General features: G+C 49.5%; 1 protein-coding gene across 1 annotated transcript in view; it reads left to right on the plus strand.

Moving 5' to 3' along the window:
- Positions 1-1027: 1027 nt before the first annotated feature.
- LOC103120731 (neurexin-3) overlaps positions 1028-21464 on the plus strand; it is a 369214-nt gene continuing 348777 nt past the window's right edge. The window contains exon 1 of the mRNA XM_060180906.1: positions 1028-1124. Within this exon, the coding sequence (XP_060036889.1) occupies positions 1028-1124 (97 nt within the window). The remainder of the gene's footprint in view (positions 1125-21464) is intronic.

Below are 21464 nucleotides of genomic sequence, written 5' to 3' on the forward strand. Positions count from 1 at the left end.
TGGCCAGGTCTCCATTTCTGTTTTATTTGACAGGAAAGAGAGAGACTGAAAGGGGAGGGGGAGATAAAGAGGTAGACACCTATGAACCTACTTTCCTGCCTGTGAAGCTTCCCCCGCAGGTGGGGCGTGGGGGCTGGCTCTCTGGTCCTTGCGCGTGGTGAGATGGTTGCTTGACTGGGTGTACTGCCACCTGGCCCCCTAAATCTATTTTTAAAAATTATTTATTTATTTGACAGAGACAGAAAGAAATTGAGAGGGGCAGGAAAGATAGAGGAGAGAGACAGAGAGACACTTGTAGCTTTGCTTCACTGCTCATGAAGCTTCCTCCCTGCAGGTGGGGAGTGGGGGCTGGAACCGGGTCCTTGCACGTTATAGCCACTCCACCCCAATATTTTATGATACATGATACTTGCAGGAAATCCATGGAAAGCAAAACTATCACTGTTCACTAATAGATCTTCTCCTATTTTATCTCATTAAAAAAAAAAAACAACTTTGTTTATGGTATCTTTTGCCAAAAAAAAAGATCTTAAAATATTGATGCTGTCACATGTGTTGATTTGGCCCATCAAGAAGCTTTTTTGTTTTTTTAATGCCTTGTCCGGGAATCTTTTCCTTCTGCCCTGTCACAGAGCTAGTAAGCACAGCTCAGCGGTATCTTCGGACCCCCAGTCTCTAATGCCACAGGGACTTATTCTGCCTGTAGGGTGAGGGATATCACAGATATGGATATAGTAAATATGCATTTTATTTTCCTCTTTGAGAGGCCAATTTCAGGGACCCAGAGGTTGCTTAGGAATAGAATGCACACTTTCCAGGCACGAAGATGAGTTTAATTGCTGGCCCTGCGTGACAGCGCCATGGACAGTGCCATGGACAGCGCCATGGTCAGCACCACGGACAGCACCACGGTCGGAAGCATGGACACCGCCATAGTCAGAACCATGGACAGCGCTGTAGACAGCACCATGGCCAGCGCTATAGACAGCACCATGGTCAGCACCATGGACAGCGCCATAGACGCACAATGGTTGGCACCATTGACAGCGCTGTAGACAGCTCTGTAGACAGCACCATGGCCAGCGCCATAGACAGCACCATGGCCAGCGCCAAGGGGGCGCAGGGCTGGGTCTCCATAGTGAAACATTGCTTTTCCACGTCTCTCTTCTCTCCAAGTTTGCACTGAAAAACTGGAGGAGGGAGGCTGCTCCACGTAACATTTTGGATTCTGTGCCCTGGTACTGAGCCAACTGAAACGAGTATGATCCAGGCGGTGGCACACCTGGTTGAGCGTGCACATTACGGTGTTTGAAGACCTGGGTTCAAGTCCCTGGTTCCCACCTGCAGGGGGAAGCTTCAGGAATGGTAGAGCAGGGCTGCAGGTGCCTCTCTGTCTCTTTCTATCTTTATCGCCCCCTCCCCTCTGAATTTCTTTGTCTCTACCAATAGTGGTGATGATGATGGTGAAACAAATAAGCAGATAGCTGTTCAGCTGCACCCCATGGATTGGACAACTCACCCTTTATACACACATTGAATGTGGTCCCTTCATGTTGTCCCTCCTGGGTCCCTCTCTGTTCACTGGTCTGTATGTTTGCCCCTGAGTAGACACCCAGTGCTTTGGAATGCCAGTACTTCATTCCCTCTGCCAACCCTCCTGGAGAGCCGAGAAAGTTCCAGTGACTTCTAAAATCACCACGGACCTTCATGGGAGAGTCCTGGCTCCTGGGGGGTATTTATCTGTACTGACAGAAGTCTTGGTATGAAAACGGGCACCACACCCCAACTTTCTGACTTATCCCTCTCTCTCAGGAATGTTTTATTTTGGAAAGAGTTATTTATTTATTTTAAATAAAATAAAAATATTGACAAGACTGTAGGATAACAGGGGTACAATTCCACATAATCCCACCACTGGAGTTCTGTATCCCATCCCCTCCATTGGAAACTTCCTTATTCTTTATCCCTCTGTGAGACCATTCACCCAGGATCATTATGGGGAGCAGAAGGTGGAAGGTCGGACTTCTGTAACTGCTTCTCTGCTGCATATGGGCATTGACAGGTGGATCCACATGCCAGCCTGTTTCTGTCTTTCCCTAGTGAGGCAGGACTCTGGGCAGATGGGGTTCTAGGACACACTGGTGAGGTTGTCTGCTCAGGGAAGTCAGGTTGGCATCATGGCAGCATCTGCAACTTGGTGGCTGAAAAGCATTAAGATATGAAGCAGAACAAATTGTTTAATGATCAGGATCCTAAAGGTGAGAATAGAGCAGGTGAGATTTGGGACCTCATTTTGGAAAAAGCTAGTAGGTCTATTTTAGGTATATTCCAGGGGGCCCATGACTTGACTAGTTTTTGTCTGTGCTCCACAGCTAACATGCAGGTGGACCCAAGTTACTGTCTGTGGAAATGGTGTCATAGTTGGAAAAAGGACTAGAAAGCTGGATCAGGGCAGAGAGTAGCTCTCAAACATGGGGAAATTATTTAGCTTTTGTTAACTGTAAACTTTATCAATTTTATCTGAGGCCCATGTTCAGCCCAGGAACCTGTGTAACCTTCAGGAATGGTTTTGACATCAAGGGGATTTGTAGGTGGCTGGGGGAGTGAGGACATGAGCTAGAAATGTCTCCAGTGTCACAGGCTTTGCGGCATCCAAGATCCAGGGGTTTGACACTTGGAGAGCTTGTCTGCATGAGGAAAATGCTAGGCAGCTCACCAGTGGAGTCTTGGCACTCTCACTCGCTCTGGGCGAGAGCAGACTTGGCCTCCTCTAACTTGTGTGTGACCACGCACACACTCCTGGTTGTGTGGTTAAAGCTTCAAGTGCTGTAGGAAACAGCTCAGTGCTAGAGCAAAGTCCTCATGTGCCTAAGATGGCTGGCTCAGTCCAGAGTAGTGTTTTTGCTCCTCTCTCATGTGAGACTCTTTCTCTATCTCATAAGAACTATGTGAAACCAATCTTTCATTTCGTTTTATTTTTTTCTGCCAGGGTTTATCACTGGGACTTGATAGGTTAGAGACAGAGGGAACAGGAAGTGTCTGCAGCCCAGCTTCACCTCTTGTGAATGTTCCCATTTGCAGGAGACGCCCAGGGGCTTGAACCTGGATCCCTTGGCATGGTAATGTGTGCATTTTACCAGATGAACTGCCAGATGGCACCAAAGGAAGTCTTATAAAAATAAACCAATCTCTTGTGTGGCTTCTCTTTTGTCTCCTAAAGTGGCCGGGCGTGGGTGCATGAAGCCTTGCCCATCCTCCTGGCATGGCTCCTCTCAACTCAGCGTCCTGGCTGTGTGGATCATTGGGTGGTTCTGCTGGAAGCCCCTGGTTCAGCCTCATGGTTATGGTTAGGGAAGGAAGCTCCCAGCCTCTGCCAAGGGTGTCAAACCCTAGATGCTCAGGACCAGGTGGGGCTGTCTGGTGGTCTTACCCAACATGAAGACAGTCCAGGCTCCTGTCCAGCTAAGCAAAGGCAGGAAAAGTCCAGTGTCTGGGGTCCCACCCACATTCACGTTCACCCCACGGTGCTCCTTGAACCAGAGGGGAAACTGATTTTAAAAAATGAAATAAGGTCTCCCAGAACCTGTGCTCTTGCCTGTCCCTCCCTCTGGTGACTTGGGGAGACAGCACTCTATGCTAGGGCCCTGCAGACGCAGGCTGCATTCGTAGGCTCCTTGTACCTGGAAATAGGCAATTTAATATCCTTTGAGATGGTCCCTGTGAGAGCCATGGACTAGAATTCAGAGGGGGGTAGAATAAACCTCCAATAATCTTGAACTTCTGGTTTCTTATTTGAAAACCCACTTGGTGTCTACTGGGGGGGATTTGTGGAAATAAACTCCTCTCTCTAGTTCTAGCCCTTAAAGGTCACTTGCAAATCAGACTTTTAAAAAATAAGGTTTGTTCAGTCCCATGACCCCTGGTCCTATTAAAAAAGCCTCCCAGCTCTGTTTCTTGATGGCTATGCATCTGTTAGAGACTGTTCACACTCTACTTGTTGGTTCTGTCAGCTCAGTGGGTGCCAACACCCAGAGACACCCAGAAAGAAAACCTATCTTTCTGAAATGGGAAGAATCATTTGTTGGTAATAGTTACTTATTTATTTATTGGATAGAGACGGAGAGAAATTGAGAAGGCAAGTAGAGACAGGGAGGGAGACAGACAGAGACTCCTGCAGCCCTGCCTGACCGCTTGTGAAGCCTCCCCCCTGTAGGTGGGGCAAGGTGCCATTTGAGAGAATTATTGTGATCGTGCAGCTCAGTCATAGCTGAGTCTTCCAATAGGGCAGCCTTTATAGATTTCTGGACTTCAGCAGGGGGATGGGCACAGTAGGCCACGCTGTGCTCTGCTTGTCAAACCATCCGCAGACCCCAGTGTCAACGACAGGGAACACAGACCTGCTGCTTCTTGATGAGAGAACTGACTATTCTGGCTGTTTCCACACCCAGCCTTTTTCCATCTGGGGCTCAGAGTCGACACCTGGCCGAGACTGTCACTCGAGACTCTCCTGCCCAGTCCCCAAATCTATGCCAGTCAAATCTTCCTCTATGAGACGCTACCAAGGTCTTGTGTGCCTGCCTCTCTGTGCCTCACCTGATGGGGACTCTGTCAGTGAACACACAGCATCAAATGGTGACTAGCTCAGCCTCCACGGAGCTGCCTCTGGCCTGGAGTGACATCGGGTGCTAAGGACTAGGCTTCTTTTTTCTCTTTTTAAAAGCACTTACTTTTTTTTTTTTGATTGAAATCTTTAAAAAAATTTTTTTTTATTGAGGGATTAATGTTTTACACTCAACAGTAAATTCAATAGTTTGTACATACATAACATCTCGGGGTTTTCCGCATAACAATTCAACCCCCACGAGGTCCTCCGCCATCACATTCCAGGACCTGGACCCTCCCTGCAACCCACCCCAGAGTCTTTTACTTTGGTGCAATACACCACCTCCATTTCAAATTCTTAGTGTTTTCTCTTCTGATCTTGTTTTTCAACTGCCTGAGAGTGAGATCATTCCATATTCATCCTTCTGTTCCTGACTTATCTCACTTAATGTGACTTCTTCAAGCTCCATCCAAGATGGGCTGAAAATGGTGGTCATCATTTTTTACAGCTGAGTAGTATTTCATTGTGTATCTAGACCACAACTTGCTCAGCCACTCATCTGTTGTTGGACACCTGGGTTGCTTCCAGGTTTTGGCTATTACAAATTGTGCTGCTAAGAACATATGTGTACACGGATCTTTTTGGATGGATGTGTTGGGTTCCTTAGGATCTATCCCCAGGAGAGGAATTGCAGGGTCATAGGGCAGGTCCATTTCTAACCTTCTGAGAGTCTCCAGACTGTTCTCCACAGAGGTTGGACCAATTAACATTCCCACCAGCAGTGCAGGAGGGTTCCTGTGTCCCCACACCCTCTCCAGCATTTGTTGCTGCTGCCTTTTCTGATGTGTGACATTCTCACAGGGGTGAAATGGTATCTCACTGTTGGGCAGGCTTCATCTGCATGCAGAATTCCTGGTAGGTGATCCACTGAATGATAGCAGGGGCCACAATAATGCTAACTGTCTCCTCTCTCTCTCTCTCTCTCTCTCTCTCCCTTCCTCCCTCTCTCCCTCTCTCCCTCCCTCCCCTCTCTTAAAATTGCCACCAGTGTTATCTCTGAGGCTCAGTGCCTGAACCATAAATCCACCATTCCCAGAAGCCATCCCTCCCCACCTTTCTTGCATAGAGACAGAGAAACGGAGAAGGGGAGAGAGAAATAGACACTTCCATTGCTCATGAACCCCCTCCCTTGCAGGTGGGCACCAGGGACTTGAACCTGGGTCCTTGCGCATGGTGACACGTCCTCTCTACTGGGTGCTGCCATGCCCAGCTCTCCCTCCAGCCTCTCTCAGAACCCGCCGTGCTTGTGTTGTCTTCCCCACGGCACCAACTAACTGTAGGGAGGAAGGGGCCTTGCCGGGCTCTCTAAGTGGGCCAGTGAGGAACTGGAGACAGAGCCTAGAGGTCCCCATCCTAGGGCTGTCCTGATGGGCTTGTGCACCCAGCATCCAACCCCTGGACTCTTGGCTTCATTTGGGGGTGAAATAGCAGAGGGGGGGTCCTACGTGTTTGGTGGAGGGCCGTGATGGTGTGAGGTGATGGCAGCTAAACTAAGGGTTTCTGGGTGCCCGCCCACCTTGTATTCGGCAGTGATTCAAGCACCATGTGGGGCTGAAAGGACCTTTTATTTATAATGATCTGTTTCTTTGCTTTACGGGCGTCAGCAGTGGTCCTGGGGTTATGTGCCATGTTTTCTTTCTTTTAGAGACAGAAATAGTGAAAAGGGAGAGAGACACATACTTACCACCTGCAACACTTCTTCTGCACTCATGAATCTTCCCCCCTGCAGGTGGGGACCTGGGGCTCGAACTCGAGCCCTTGAGCATGATAACATGTGTGTTCAGCCCCCTGTACCACCATCTGCCCACACTCTGCTAATCCTCATCAACTGCACGATCACTCCCTTTGTCCCGTGAGGAGACTGAGGCATGGGGAAGCTGCACAGCTCCTAGGTGCTGGAGCCAGATTCTTTTTTCATTGTTATTATTATTTTTTTAATTGCCACGAGGGTTACTGGATTATCGCTGGGGCTCAGTGCTGGCACTACAAACCCACTGCTCCTGTCAGCCATTTTTCCTTTTCTTTTTAATCTATTTTATTTGATAAGACATCCAGAAATTAGGGGGCCAGGTGGTAGTGCATGGCTTTAAGCACACATAGTATGAAATACAAGGATCCTGGTTTGAGCCCCCAGCTCCCCATCTGCAGGGGGGGTCGCTTTACAAGCAGTGAAGAGGAAGTCTGAAGGTGTCTTTCTTTCCTCCTTTCTGTCTTCCTCTCCTCTCTCAATTTCTCTCTGTCCTATTCAAAAAATTGGAAGAAAAACAAAGGACACAGATGCAGTGGATTCATAGTGCAGGTACCGAGCCCCAGCGATAACCCTGGGGGCAAAAAAAAATGAGGGGAAGGGGAAGCTAGGGAAGGAGAGAGAAAGATAGACCCTGCTTCACTGCTCATGTAGCTTTCCCCCTGCAGGTGGGGAGCAGAGGTTCGAACCTGGGTCTTCACACACAGTAATGTGTGTGTTCAACTAGGTGCACCACTGCCCAGGCCCCAGAGGCAGGATTCTGCCCCAGTGAAATGAACTTGAAGAGCATTTCCTGACCCTCCCTCAAATGCAAATCGGGTCACAATAAGAGGTCTGAAGCCTGGCTATTGGGGGTCTCAGTTGCTGGCCTTAGCCTGCACTGCTTGCCGAAGCCCTCTGCAAAAACCTTGCCGCCCCGCCCCCCCCCCCCCCCCCCCGCCCTCCTCTCTCCCCTGCAGCCAAGTCTCCTAGCAGCTGAGAGTTCTTGGTCTCTAAGCACCTGGCTGGGAGCTGCCTGGCTATGCTGCTTGACTGCCTGTCTCACTTGATCCTTTCTCTTGGGATCAACCCCAAGCCTGGGATTTCAGTGAGGGTCAGATTCTCCTGTCTTAACTGAGCTGTCCACCCCAAACTCTCTGTGGCTTGCAGGGACCGTGCACCATGCACTATTCAGAAGGCTTGAGGCTGGGCTGGGGGGCTGCCTACACTCTGGAGGGACTCAGCCGGCAGCTCCCAAGCACCCGGGCAGGCACCTCCAGGAATTCAGCGTGGGCTCCGTGGCTCAAGCAGTCACTTCTTACGGTGCTGTGGCCACGCGTGAGTTACCTGTTGTTGGGCGAGATTTGCATTCAGACTCGTCTGAGCTGGTCTGTCAGAGCGAGGCGGCCAGAAGCAGGGGCGCCACTGGCACGAATGCAGGGATGTAGTCCATTCTGTGAGGCCGCTCTGTCTGGGTTAGTTGTTGCCATTATTATTATTATTGATAGAGCTTCTTATTTGAAGAAGATGCTTTTCAAAAGCTGGTATTAAGTCAGAGTCCATGACAGGTGAGTCATGGCTGCAGTTTGGAACTGATGGGGACCTTCCCTTCCCCTCCCTTCCCTTCCCTTCCCTTCCCTTCCCTTCCCTTCCCTTCCCTTCCCTTCCCTTCCCTTCCCTTCCCTTCCCTTCCCTTCCCTTCCCTTTCCTTTTTTTTCTTTTTTTGTTGTATTTTCTGAACATTGTGAGGTGTGGTGGTTCTCATTGCGTGGGGGAGAGGTCTCCGGTGTGGCCTGGGATGTGGTCAGTTATAGTCCAGCTGGAATGGCCACACGTGGGGGGCAGGGTAGATAGAGTCCCTCGTGGCTGAGTGCCCTGCTGTTGACAGCCTGGGATCAGCAGGGGGGCCTGGAGGACGGATTCCCTGTTTGCACACTGGCCCCACTCCTGCACTCTAGCTGGCTCTGCAGCTGGTCTCTGCACCAGAGGAATGTTCCCCATCAGAGCAAACTCCACATGACTTTGCTTCCTTGTATACATGCCCAGGAAAGAAGTTGCTGGGTCATGGGGTGAGTCCATCACCACAGTTCTTAGAAGGAAGCAAAGACACCTGTCCACACTCCTATGCACACCTGCATTCAGAGCAGTACTCTTTGTAATAGTTCAAATTTGGAAGCAACCCAGATGCCCAGAAAATTTCAGTCTATGTACACATTGGAATATTACTCGGCTGTTAAAAATGACGAAGTCATCTTTCTCCCCTGCCTCATCCTGGGTGGAGCTCGAAAGAATCATATTAAGTGAGATAAGCCAAAAAGAGAAGGATGAATACTGAATGATCTTACTCTAGGTGGAAGCAAAGAAGCCAGGACAGAGAGAGGAAACACAAGTAAAACTTGAACTAGATGTGGTGCATAGCACCAAAGCAAAGGACTCTGGGGAAGGAGAGAGAAAGGAGGGAGCGCGGAAGAGACCTTGTGCGTATGGCGGGACAGGCCCTCAGTTGGAGGCGACGACTGTCAGGGGAGGTGAGGGATTGTGCCCGTGTGCCAACAGCTGTGCTGCCAACTGTTAACTCCGTCAATAACGCGGCTCGGAGTGGCGGCAACAGGAACAAAGAACAAGGACAATTGCCTTGTGAATCTTTATTCAACCACCATGTCTTTAGCCCTTTTAAGACTTTATTATTTATTTTCTTTTGGTTGGAGACAGACACAGATTGAAAGGGGAGAGGGAGAGAGAGAGGGAGAGAGACAGAGAGACACCTGTCGCCCTGTTTAACCACTCATGAAGCTTTCTCCCTGCAGGAGGGGCTTGAACCCAGGTCCTTGTGCACTGTCCTGTGAACGCTTAACTAGGTGCGCCACCACCTGGCTCCTTCCTTGTCAAACTTAATGCGGAGGTGTTTGTGCTGCGTCTAAATCACCCAGCGCTGAGAGCTAAGCGTCACTTCCTCTCTACAGGGAGTGATGACAGCACTGTGATGGGGAGTGTCAGGTCAGCTGTCTGTGACCAGGGCACCGCAGATCTGGGGCTGGACAGGCAGCACAGTGGTTCTGCGAAAGACTTTCATGCCTGAGCCTCTGAGGTCCCAGGTTCAGTCCCCAGCTGAGCAGCGCTCTGGTATCCATTCCTCTCTCCCTCTTTCCCTCCCTCCCTCTTTCTCTCCCTCCCTCCCTCCCCCTGGGGCTCGGTGCCAACACTCCAAATTCACTACTCCTGGCAGCCATTTCCTTTTCTTTCTTTTTTCCCTTTTCTTTCATTTTTCTATTGGATAAGACAGAGGAATTGATAGAGGAGAGAGAGATAAAGGGAGACAGACAGACACCTGCAGACCTGCTTCACTGCTTGTGAAGTGACCCCCCTGCAGGTGGGGAGCCGGGGGCTGGAACCCGGATCCTTATGTGGGTCCTTGCGCTTTGTACTATGTGCACTTAACTGGGTGCAGCACCGCCAGGCCCCCCATCCCTACCTCTCTTTCATCAATAAGCAAATAAAATTCTTAAATTTTTAAAAAATATTTTATTTATTTATTAATGAGAAAGATAGGAGGAGAGAGAAAGAACCAGACATCTCTCTGGTCCATGTGCTGCCTGAGTGTGAAACCAGGCATTCTATTCCAGATGCTTCCTTGTTGCTCTGATGTGCTTCCAGAATTGAGAGAAAGATATGAGGTGGGGGTTGAGTTTGATTCTTGGGAAAAGGAAAGAGTCTTCATATTTTATTTTATTTTAAAAAAGATTTTATTTATTCATGAGAAAGATAAGCAGAGAGAGAAAGAACCAGACATCACTCTGGTCCATGTGCTGCTGGGGATTGAACTCAGGACCTCATGCTTGAGGGTCCAATGCTTGATCCACTGTGCCACCTCCCGGATCACCATATTTTTTATATATTTTATTTATTTTAATGAGAGAGATATAGACAAAGTCACACACACAGAAAAAGGCAGAGAGAGAGAGAGAGAGAGAGGGAGAGGGAGGGAGAGAGAGCAAGAGAGAGCGAGAGAGAACAGTGCACTCCTCTGCTCTGGCTTATGGTGGTGCTGGGGATTGAACCTGAGATCTCAGAGCCTCAAGCAGGAGAGTCTTTTGCAGAACCACTGTGCCGTCCCTCCAGCCCAAGAGTCTTCCTCTTTGCTGGCATCTCCATCTCACTGGGCTAAAGTGACTCACCTGTACTGCACAAGAATTGCTTCTGAGAGGTCAAGAGGGAGATGGAGTTGAACTGGGTGATTTAAAGGGCATCTCTCCGCTAATTCCTTTCTTTCTTCTCAGGTTACATTGATTCTGCAAATCACTAGTGTCCCATCTGCCCTTTCTGCTGTGGGAACTAGTGGGCCTTAAACATTGAGTTGTGTGTGTGTGTGTGTGTGGGGGGTTTTAATCCACATCAAGCTGTATTGACCTGGGGCACTCACACTCACTTCGGCCAAATCAGGATTAATTGGAACCTTTTCGATTCTCGATGAAGTGGCATCGTTTGCATTGTGCCCGGGGCCTGGGGAGTGGAGACAGTTTCCTCCCTGGCTTTGGTTCAATTCTCCCTCTTCTGCCTGAAGTGACTCCTCTCCATTGTGACATGACGGAGACTTGTCTGATGACAGCAGTCAAGTGGAGATGCTATTGTCCCAAGGACAAAAACCACTTGTGGGGAGAAGCATCAATTTCTTCTTGTCCATAGCTTGTTGAAAGAGACCGAGGTGGCCTGGGTCAGGGCTCACCTGGTCAAGCACACACATCACAGTGCACAAGGACCTGGGTTCAAGCCCCTGGTCCCCACCTGCAAGGGGAAAGCTTTATGAGAGCTGAAGCAGGGCTGCAAGGTCTCACTGTCTCTTTTCCTCTCTATCTTTCCCCTCCATCTCAATTTCTCTCTGTCCTATTAAATGAATGAATGATGAATATTTTTTTTAAGTTTAAAAAAAAGATTTTTTATTATATTTATTTATTGGATAGAGACAGCAGAAATTCAGAGGGTGGGGGGGAGACAGAGGGAGAAGGGGGGATTGGGAGGTAGCGCAACGGGTTAAGTGCACATGATGCAAAGCACAAGAACCAGCATAAGGAACCTGTTCGAGCCCCTGGCTCCCCACCTGCGGGGGGGGGGGGCTGCTTCACAAGCAGTGAAGCAGGTCTGCAGGTGTCTGTCTTTCTCTCCTCTGTCTTCCTCTCCTCCATTTTTCTCTGTCCTATCCAACAACAATGACATCATAAACAATAACAATAATAATAACCACAACAACGTTAAACAACAAGGGCAACAAAAGGAAAAAAAGAGAAAGACAGAGACACCTGCAGCACTGCTTCACCAGTTGGGAAGCTTTCCCTCTGCAGGTAGGGATGGGCCGGGGGGTGTTTGAATGGAGGTCCTTGTGCATTGGAGCATGCATGCTCAACCAGGTGCACCACCTCTTGACCCTGCAGTGTGACTTTCTCTAGAGAATCATATACCAGGAGCCAGCAGATAGCTCACCCAGTAGAAGGACATGAATACCATGACACCATCAATAGGGGAAGCTTCAGAAGTAGTTGAAGCGGTATTGTGTGGTCGGTCCCTTCTTCTTCTTTTTTTTTTTTTTTTGTATTTTTTCTTTCCACCCCCTCCCCCGATAGCTTTCCCACTCTCTATCCCTCTGGGAGCATGGACCCAGGGTCATTGTGGGTTGCAGAAGGTGGAAGGTCTGGCTTCTGTAATTGCTTCCCCGCTGAACATGGGCGTTGACTGGTCGGTCCATACTCCCAGTCTGCCTCTCTCTTTCCCTAGTAGGGTGGGTCTCTGGGGAAGCTGAGCTCCAGGACACATTGGTGGGGTCATGAATGATGAATATTAAAAAGAAAGGAGAAAGATATTGCTGTCCCATTTTATGTTTGGTTTTGTCTATTTCCGTTTTCATGCAGGGACTGGAGGTGAACCCATGCCCCACACAGGCAAGGAAGCCTTACTCTCCAGCACTAAGTCATGTCTCTCACCCACTGCCCACTCGTTTATTGCAATCTCTCCTCCCCCAATGCATTTCTTTCTTTCTTTCTTTTTAAATCCACACTGAGATTAACCATTGAAAAGGTGAATCTATTTTGGGGAGCCAGAACTAGACACGCATATATAAAAAACAAGGTCCTATTCCTTACAGAAAAGTCACCTATTTCTTTCAAAAGTCAACAACTACTTTGTTTAATTGAGTCACTAAGGCCTCCCCATCTACTGAAAAGAACTGCATCCACCTTGTTCAAATGGCATCCGTGAGAACACTTCAAACACAACCTGTCCTTCTCGGGAGGCTGTTATTCCTATCATCCTTCCCAAGCGGGGCTTTCTGTCAAGAGGGAAAGTACTCTGGCGGTGGGTGCCTGCAGAGGGCCAGGCAGCGAATCATTCACTTCCCCCCTTTCTCTCTTGCTGCTTCTGTGAGAGAGAGGGGGAGAGAGAGGAGGGAGAGAGAGAGAGAGAGAGAGAGAGAGAGAGAGAGAGAGTGAGAGAGAGAGAGAGAGATGTGTCTAAGAGATATGTGCTTGGCTCACAGTGTGGTTCATGGTTATAAGGTGAATCCGAGCTCATAGTTCTCTGTGGTAGTGTCCAAACTTTTTAACGTAATAGTTTAAAGACCAGTAAAAATCGTGGAAAGATTATATTGACATGACTAGAGGATTATGGGGCCAGAGACCTTTTTTTTTTCTTTATTGGAGGATTAATGGTTTATAGTCAACAGTGAAATACAGTAGTTGGCACACGTGAAACATTTCTGTTTTCCACATAACAATCTAACCCCTCACCTGGGTCCTCCTCCATCCTCATGTTCCAGGACCTGAACCCCGACCCCCACCCCAGAGTACTTGACTTTGGTGCAGTACTCCAACTCCTGTCCAAGTTCTGCTTTGTGCTTTCCCTTCTGTTCTTATTTTTCAACTTCTGTCTGTGAGTGAGATCCTCCCATATTCATCCTTCTCTTTTTGGTTTATCTCACTTAAGGTGACTTCTTCAAGCTCCATCCAAGATGAGGGGAAGAAGGTGAAATCACCATTTTTAATAGCTGAGTAGTATTCCATTGTGTATCTAGACCACAACTTGCTCAGCCACTCATCTCTTGTTGGACACCTGGGTTGCTTCTAGGTTTTGGCTATTACACATTGTGCTGCTATGCACACAGGTGTACACAGATCTTTTTGGATGGGTGTGTTGGGTTCCTTAGGATCTATCCCCAGGAGAGGAACTGCAGGGTCATGGGGCAGGTCCACTTCTAGCCTTCTGAGAGTCTCCAGGCTGCCCTCCACAAGGGTTGGACCCATTGACTTCCCACCAGCAGTGAGGAGGGTCCTTTGACCCCACCACCTGGAGAAAGAGACACTGTTGACAGAGCCCTTTGGAGGTTTCTCCAAGGACAGAGGTTATTGGGATGAGAGCTATTGTGGATAGGGGGTTGCTAGGTTGAGGTCACACTACTGTCAGGGAAGGTCACTCAAGTGAGGCCTCTGTTGTTAAAGATGGGAGAGTCTCTTGTGAAGTCTCCCGGCCTGTCTCCTCACTCTCCTTCAGCCTCCTCAGAGGGTGCCCTTGAGCCTGTAGGGTCTCTCCCATTGTGTCCGCCGGCTGCCAGACTGCTATCCCTCCCCTTCCCACCCCACCCCGCCCCTCCTTTCAGATTTCGGCTCATTTCCGCTGCTTGAACCCAGGACTTCTTGGCAAAGCTCTTGCAGTTTCTGAGGCACTTGGCGTGACCCGCCTCAAAGCAGCTCTCCAGCCTCTTTGTTGAGACGTCCTTGCCAAGCCTGGTTCTTAAGTACTTGGCAAGAGGTGGTGGCATGTCATCTGTTTCCTCTTCAGGAAGCATTAAGCAGGGCAGCTGAGTGAGTGAGGGTGGCGGTGAAGACACGAGGGTGAGGGTGCTGCCTGGAGGCCTCGCCACGTGCGGCGCCTTCTGGGTGGCCTCCAACAGCTGTTCTGTTCAGCCTTCCTCAACAGGACACCAAGTCGGTCCTTTGACGCTACTCAGGGCTGGGCCAGCTGTCTCAGCTTGGACTCGGCACACTCGAGGCTCTGCCCTGCGGAGGTCACTCCTGGCTGGGTCCTTGTCACCTGCCTGAGGGCCGGCCCTGTGTTCTGGGTGCCTGGCTGCAAACCCCTCCATCATGCTCTGTCCATTTCTTTTCTTCTCTCCCCTTCTCTCCCCTTCTCTCCCCTTCTCTCCCCTTCCCTTCTCTCCCCTTCCCCCTTCATTCTTTCCTCTTCCTGCCTTCCTATCTTCTTGCCTTCCTTTCCCCCTTCCTTTCCCTCTCTTGTCTCTTCTCCCCTTCTCTCTCTCTCTCACTCTCTCTTTCACTTCCTCCCTCTCCTTCTCCCTCTCCCTCTCCCTCTCCCTCTCCCTCTCCCTCTCCCTCTCCGAGGAAAGAATAAGCTGGCAATAGTGCATTTGGATCCTCTTGGCATTTTTCCTGCCTCTAATCTTGACTTCATTTGGACTTTCTCAGAGTGGAGTCTACTTTTGCCTCTCAGAGGCTTCCTTCCAAGGTCTGGATCATCCAAGCCGCTAATGTCAACAGCTGTAGGTGGTGGCGGTGGTGTGGGGGAGGGAGTTGGCTCTTGCTGCAACACTGGAGACAAATATTTCCTTTATTCCTGCCACTGGGAAGGCTTTCCACAAAGTCCAGGGCATGATTTTCAAAGGTCTTGTAGGGAACCATTGCTTACAAATCAGTACGCTAATGACAAGCCCCATCTATTTATTCAAGGAAACTGCTGCTCTTGCTGTTTGCTCGGGAGTATTCTTGTAGGTCTTAGTATGGGAAAGTCAGAATATTGACATTTAAAATGTTATTATTTGGCCTTTTTACGTTAGGGCAGCCTGCCTTACTCCCTTTTAAAAAATATTATCTTTATTGATACATTGTCTAGAGACAGCCAGAAATCTAGGGAGAAGCTTACTCCCTAAAGGTGGGGACTGGAGACTTGAACCCAGGTCCTTTAGCATTGTACCGCGTGTGCCGCCACCAGGCTCCTGCCTTACTCCCTTTCCTATTAAGGTTGTTTGTGGATTTTTTAGCTGGATGTGCAAAACAGAGCATGTTTTACACTGGCGAACCTTAGGTGAAGGTAGAAATAAACACTAGTGGGGGTTGGGCGGTAGTGCAGCAGGTTAAGCGCACACACCAGAGTGCACAAGGACCTAGGTTCAAGTCCCTGGTCCCCACCTGCAGGGGGCAAAGCTTCTTGAGTAGTGAAACAGGGCTGCAGGTGTCTCTCTGTCTCTTTGCCTCTCATCTTTCCCTCCCGTCTCAGTTTCTCCCTGTACCTACTCCATAACAAATAAATATAGATTTTTTTTTTTTTTTTACAAAGAAAGCAACACTAGTGATTGAGGGGGCAGAGCAGGGGGTGCTGTGAGCCTAGCCCCTGATGTGACCAGAGACACCTGGAGTTACACGCTGGTGCCTTTGGCAGCCACACTTTCCCACCGGCCACTCACACACCTCTTGATGGGGTGTGAGCATGGTGTGGTCGTGGCCGTCAGCTGTGGACTGCCACAGAGCTGAGATGGTCTGTGAGTGAGTTCCCAGACTCCCCTGGGAGAGACTTTTGAGATGAAGGGGATTCTCAGAAAGATTCCTGCTGCGATGATGAGAGGCTATATGCCAGCAACCAGACCTCCTACAGCTGCTCTGAACTTGAACTGGCCTAGGGGTTCCCAGGGAGTGTGATTGGCCCCCAGCAGGAAGCCCCACCCACTGGGCACCAGCCCCGCCCCTGGACCTAGTCACACCCCAGCACCAATCACACCAGGTTCTAGTCATGCCCCCTGAGCATCACCCCCACAAGACGCCCCCCACAGAGGTCTACACTCAGTTCCCAAGCCCCCTGCACACCTAGGAACGCCACCTGGGGTTCCCAGTCTTATCTCCCCATCCCCTGAAAGGAAGCTGGAGTAGGTCCACAGCCCACAGCCTGAGGTGCTGGAAACTCAGTGCCCAGCCCTAACATCCTGTACCTTCAAGATTCAGAAAAGAAAAAGAAAATATATCATTCTCTGCCTGGCCTCATAGAAGCTCAAGGCCTGGGAAGACACAAGGCCTTGATGGCTCTCTTGTGGGGTTCCATGCTGCTCCTTCAGACTGGGCAGCTTCAGAGAGACGTGAGCTTACCTCCAATGTGGAGTCAGGGGCCCCAGTGCCAGCCCTCACCCTGCAGGTTCTGGGGCTCTGGGCTGCTCACATCGTGTAAATTTATCCACCAGCCCGCAAGTGAAATGGGCTTAATAGTTCCCACTATCCACCTGTGCTTTATAGATGAGAACTCGACACTTAGGGAGATTTAGTCACCTGTGCCAGCGCACAGAGCAGCGAGAGAGGGTGGAAGGAACCTTGTGTATCTGCTGGTTCTTTCACAAACTAGACACAGAATCCAGCAAACTCGAGGCAAATTGATAAGAACTGTACTCAGAACCCCACCTAATGTAGTCCGCGTTCCAGGCACACACAATTCTCTGAGATTTTTAAAATTTTTTATTAGTGATTTAATGACAATTGACAAGATTATGGGATAAGAGGGGTAAAATTCATACAACCCCCTCCATTGGAAACTTCCATATTATTTTTCTCGTTGGGAGCATGGACCCAGGGTCATTGTGGGGAGCAGAAGGTGGGAGTTCTGGCTTCTGCAGTTGCTTCTCCACTGGACATGGGTGTTGGCAGGTGGATCCACACCCCCAGCCTGTGTCTGTCTGTCCCTAGTGGGGCAGAGCTCTGGGGAGGGGAGGCTCCAGGACACATGGGTGAGGGCGTCTGCCCAGGGAAGGCAGATGGTGTCATGGTAGCATCTTCAACTTGATGTCTGAAAAGCAGTAAGATATACAGCAAGACAAACGGTTTAATAATCAGGAACCTAAAGGTAGGGATAGAGCATATGAGATTTGGGGTCTCCATGTTGGAGGAAGCTAGGAGTCTATTTCAGGTCTATTCCAAGGGGCCCATGACTTTACTAATTTTTCCTGAGCCTGACAGCTAACATGCAGGTGGGCTACAAATATTGTCTGGGGAGCTGGTGTCAATTCATACAATTCCCATCACCAGAGTTCCATATTCCATCCCCTCCATTGGAAGTTTCCCTATTCTTTATCCATCTGGGAGTCTGGATCAAAGATCTTTATGGGGAGCGGAAGGTGGGAGTTCTGGCTTCTGTAATTGCTTCTCCACTTGTTTTAATTCCTGAATGACTTGGATAGGACTGAGAGAATTTGAGAGGGAGAGGGAAAGTAGGGAGAGAGAAAGAGACAGACCTGGAGCACTGCTTCACCTCTGGTGAAACTTCCCTCGATAATGGGAACTGTGTGTGTGTGTGGGGGGGGGGGCGTTTGAACCTGCGTCCTTGTGCATTTTAATCTGCATGTGCTCAATCAGGTCCTCCACTTCCTGACCCATCAGACGAGTTTAAAAGGAGCTCAAATAAAAAAGTTAATTAAGGAAACACTATCAACCTGTCAGCTCAGGTTTTACGGTAGGGCCTGTTCACTAACCCTTGGCACCTTGCACTCAGAAAAAGCACAAGAAGAACAGAGGAGAGGGAAAGGGTAAAAATAAAAACACCTCACAAAATTAGGTAGTGGAGGTGGAAGAAAATTTGTGGATTGGTGAATAGAAATACTCTAGGACAGTCACGGGTCATGATAAAAATAGATTTTAAAAGAGAGAGGGAGAGAGGGTGGAGGAGATAGCATAATGGTTAGGCTGAAAGATTTCCACACCCCAGCCCTCACCCCTAAGCCCCTGGTTCAGTCCCCCACACCACCATAAACCAGACCTGAGCTGTGCTCTCTGTTAAAACAAACAAACAAACAAACAAACAAAAGTAGCTAAAAAGAGAAAGGGAGAAAGGATTTTTCTAAGGCACACATTCTGCTCTATATGCTTTGGAGGGAAGGTTCTCCTCCCATTTTTATTAGCGAATTACCAGGATTTTACAAGACTATAACCTCTGAGGCATAAACTTTCACAGGAGTTTTCTTAGTTCTGAGAATTTAGACATTGAGCAATACATTTCTTTATTATTCTGTTTTGATCCGTGTTTTTTGGGGGTAGTGGTTACGTAGCCCCCTCGTCTCCCCATGGGGGTGCTCGCCTATGCTCAGGGCAGTCCTGTGCTTAATTCTTCAGCTCCGCAGTGGTAACATGACTGCACCGCACACCGCACAAAAGCTGGCCTGTGGGCCAGACAGCTCGCCCGGGCGGTGCGCTGCTCTGCCATATGAGAGACACAGGCCAGAAAGCCAGGCGGAGCTGCACCAGCACGTGGGCACTCACTTCTCACGGCTGTGATCTGTGGATCTCGGGACCATAACTCACTGTGAGCACAGTGAGCTGGCCACAGCTGTAGCTTTCCTGCTTCCCTTTGGATCTGAGCTGCATGATTTTAGACCCATTTACATGTGTGCTCTTTTTATTCACCCAAAGTATTCTGATAAGGACAAGCCCAGGGAGCACTGTGTGTGTGTGTGTGTGTGTGTGTGTGTGTGTGTGTGTGTGTGTGTGTGAGAGAGAGAGAGAGAGAGAGAGAGAGAGAGAGAGAGAGGGAGAGATAAAGATTAATCTGACACATGCCATGCTGGGGACTGAACCCAGGGAATGAGAGCGCCAGATGTAAGCCTGTTCTCTGTTGCATTGAAGGAAGCTTTGGTTCTGTGGTCTCCATCACTCTCTCTGTCTCTGTCTGTATCTCTGTCTCTCTCTCTTTGCCTTCAGGGTTATTGCTGGGGCTCGGTGCCTGCACTATGAATCCACTGCTCCTGGAGGCCATTTTTCCCATTTTGTTGCCCTTGTTATTATTAATTTTTGTTGCCATTGCTGTTGTTAGATAGGACAGAGAGAAACGGAGAGAGGAGGGGAAGACAGAGAGGGGGAGAGAAAGACAGACACCTGCAGACCTGCGTCACCGCCTGTGAAGTGACTCTCCTGCAGGTGGGGAGCCAGGAGCTCGAACCGGGATCCTTACTCCGGTCCTTGTGCTTCACACCACCTGTACTTAACCCACTGCACTACCGCCTAGCTCCTATCTCTGTCTCTCTTTGTCTCTCTGTTTCAGAAGAAAAAAATGTAGCTTTATAAGGGTCATAAGTACACTTTAGGAGAACGTGGTGGTCACAGATAGCTGGTCCTGGCAAAAGCATGGGCTCGTGTGAGCCGGCTGGGGCATGAGGACAGAGGCCTGGCTATTTCCTGGGCCGTTTCAGCCACTGACTGCTGGTCTGGGCAGAGGGTGCATGAGCTCAGGTGCACGGAATCGCAAGGTAATGAGAATTATTAATCAAATTCCTTCCAGTCCAGAGTGCCATGTGCCAGACCATGTCCTGGGTAACCCTCTTCCATGAAGCAGGGGCTGTGCCCCCGGTGTCTGGGTCGGGGAGCAGACATCTGTGCTGGGAGCCCGCGAGGGGCCGCGTGCCACGTCTGACGTGGTGTTTCCTCGGGCGTTCTGCCAGGCTTGTCCGCGGTCTCGGCGGCCATGCTCATTTAGTCATGGAGACAGGGTGAACATGAGTAACGGGAATGCGGTGGCTGGCGGGTGAGGGTGCCCTGGTGGCAGGCTTCCCGCACGTTCTGGAGCCGGTGCAGACAGCAGACAGATACTAGGGCGTGAGCGCACCATTCTGGGCACAGGGCTGCCTGCACTTCTGTCTTTGGTTTCATGTCTCCTTATTTATTTCCTGTTGTACTTCACCACCAGGGTCACCTCTGGGACTCAGTGCCAGCCAGACTCCACTGCTCCTGGTAGAGAGAATTTTGTTGATAAGAGGCCGACAGAAAGAGGAGGAGGGAGAGAAAGAAAAGAGAGAGGAGAGGCACCCGCAGCCCTGCTTCACAGCTGGGAATTTGCCCTCCCTTCCTGCAGGTGGGGACCTGGGATTTGAACCCGGGTCCTCCTGCGTGCCGACGTGTGCATTCTGTCAGATGAGCCTCCTCCTGCCCCCCCCCCCCATGTAATTTTGGATAAACAGGAATGGTGTGATGTTAGAAGACCTGCATCTTGAGCTTTGGTTATTTCTTCGTGAGCTCTATAGCATACAGCTGTAGGAACAGGAATGATTTCTTTGAGAAGATAGTTCTCAACCTATAGAGTCCACTCAGATCTGTGGGTTTAGGCCTCTTCACTTTGAGCTCAGTAGTTTCTGAGTTCTAGTCCTGACTCTGCAACTAGTCAATTAGTTATTTATTGGGGATTAATCTTCCTATTCTGTAAATTGAGGATAGTTTTTGAAGTGATTATTTGTTTTATTTATTAGAGAGAGATCGAGAGGATGGAGGAGATAGAGAGGGAGTGAAAGATAGAGACACCTGCAGCACTGCTTCCTTGCTCCTGAAGCCCCCTGCAGGTGGAGAGCAGGGGCTTGAACCCAGTGACAAGTACCCACCACGCTGAGATTGCAGCAGGAGCAGAAGAAACAGGGCAGAGGACCCAGGAGGCCCCTCTGCACTCCGCTGCTCACATCCTAGACAAATAGGAAGGAGAGAGAGAGAGAGAGAGAGAGAGAGAGATTGAGAGAACCAGCAGGACTTCCTGGAGTGCAGTGTCACCCCTCGCGTGGCTGGGCCTAAACCCACACCCTTCCCTGGATAAGCTATCTTTCGGTTCCTGCTGTGCAATTTATTTTTATTTTTTAAATTTCTTTATTGGGGGATTAATGGGTTACAGTCGACAATAAAATACAATCGTTTGTACATATGTAACATCTCCCAGTTTTCCACATAATACTTCAACCCACACAAGGTCCTTCTCTGCCAACATGTTCCAGGACCTGAATCTCCCCCCACCCCCAACCCCAACCCCAACCCCAGAGTCTTTTACTTTGGTGCAATACACCATGCGATTAATTTTTAAAGAGGTGTGTGTGTGTGTGTGTGTGTGTGTGTGTGTGTGTGTGTGTGTGTGTTAGAGAAAGAGAGAGAGAGAAGCACTGTTGAGCTCTGGCTTATGATGGTGTGAGGAACTGAACTTGGAACTTTATAGAGCCCCAGGCATGAAAGCCTTTTTGAATAACCACTGTGCTATCTCTCCCCATCCCCTTGCTATGCTCTGCTATTAATCATCTGTGCA

The sequence above is a fragment of the Erinaceus europaeus genome, chromosome 22, assembly GCF_950295315.1.
Source record: "Erinaceus europaeus chromosome 22, mEriEur2.1, whole genome shotgun sequence".
Lineage (NCBI taxonomy): Eukaryota > Metazoa > Chordata > Mammalia > Eulipotyphla > Erinaceidae > Erinaceus > Erinaceus europaeus.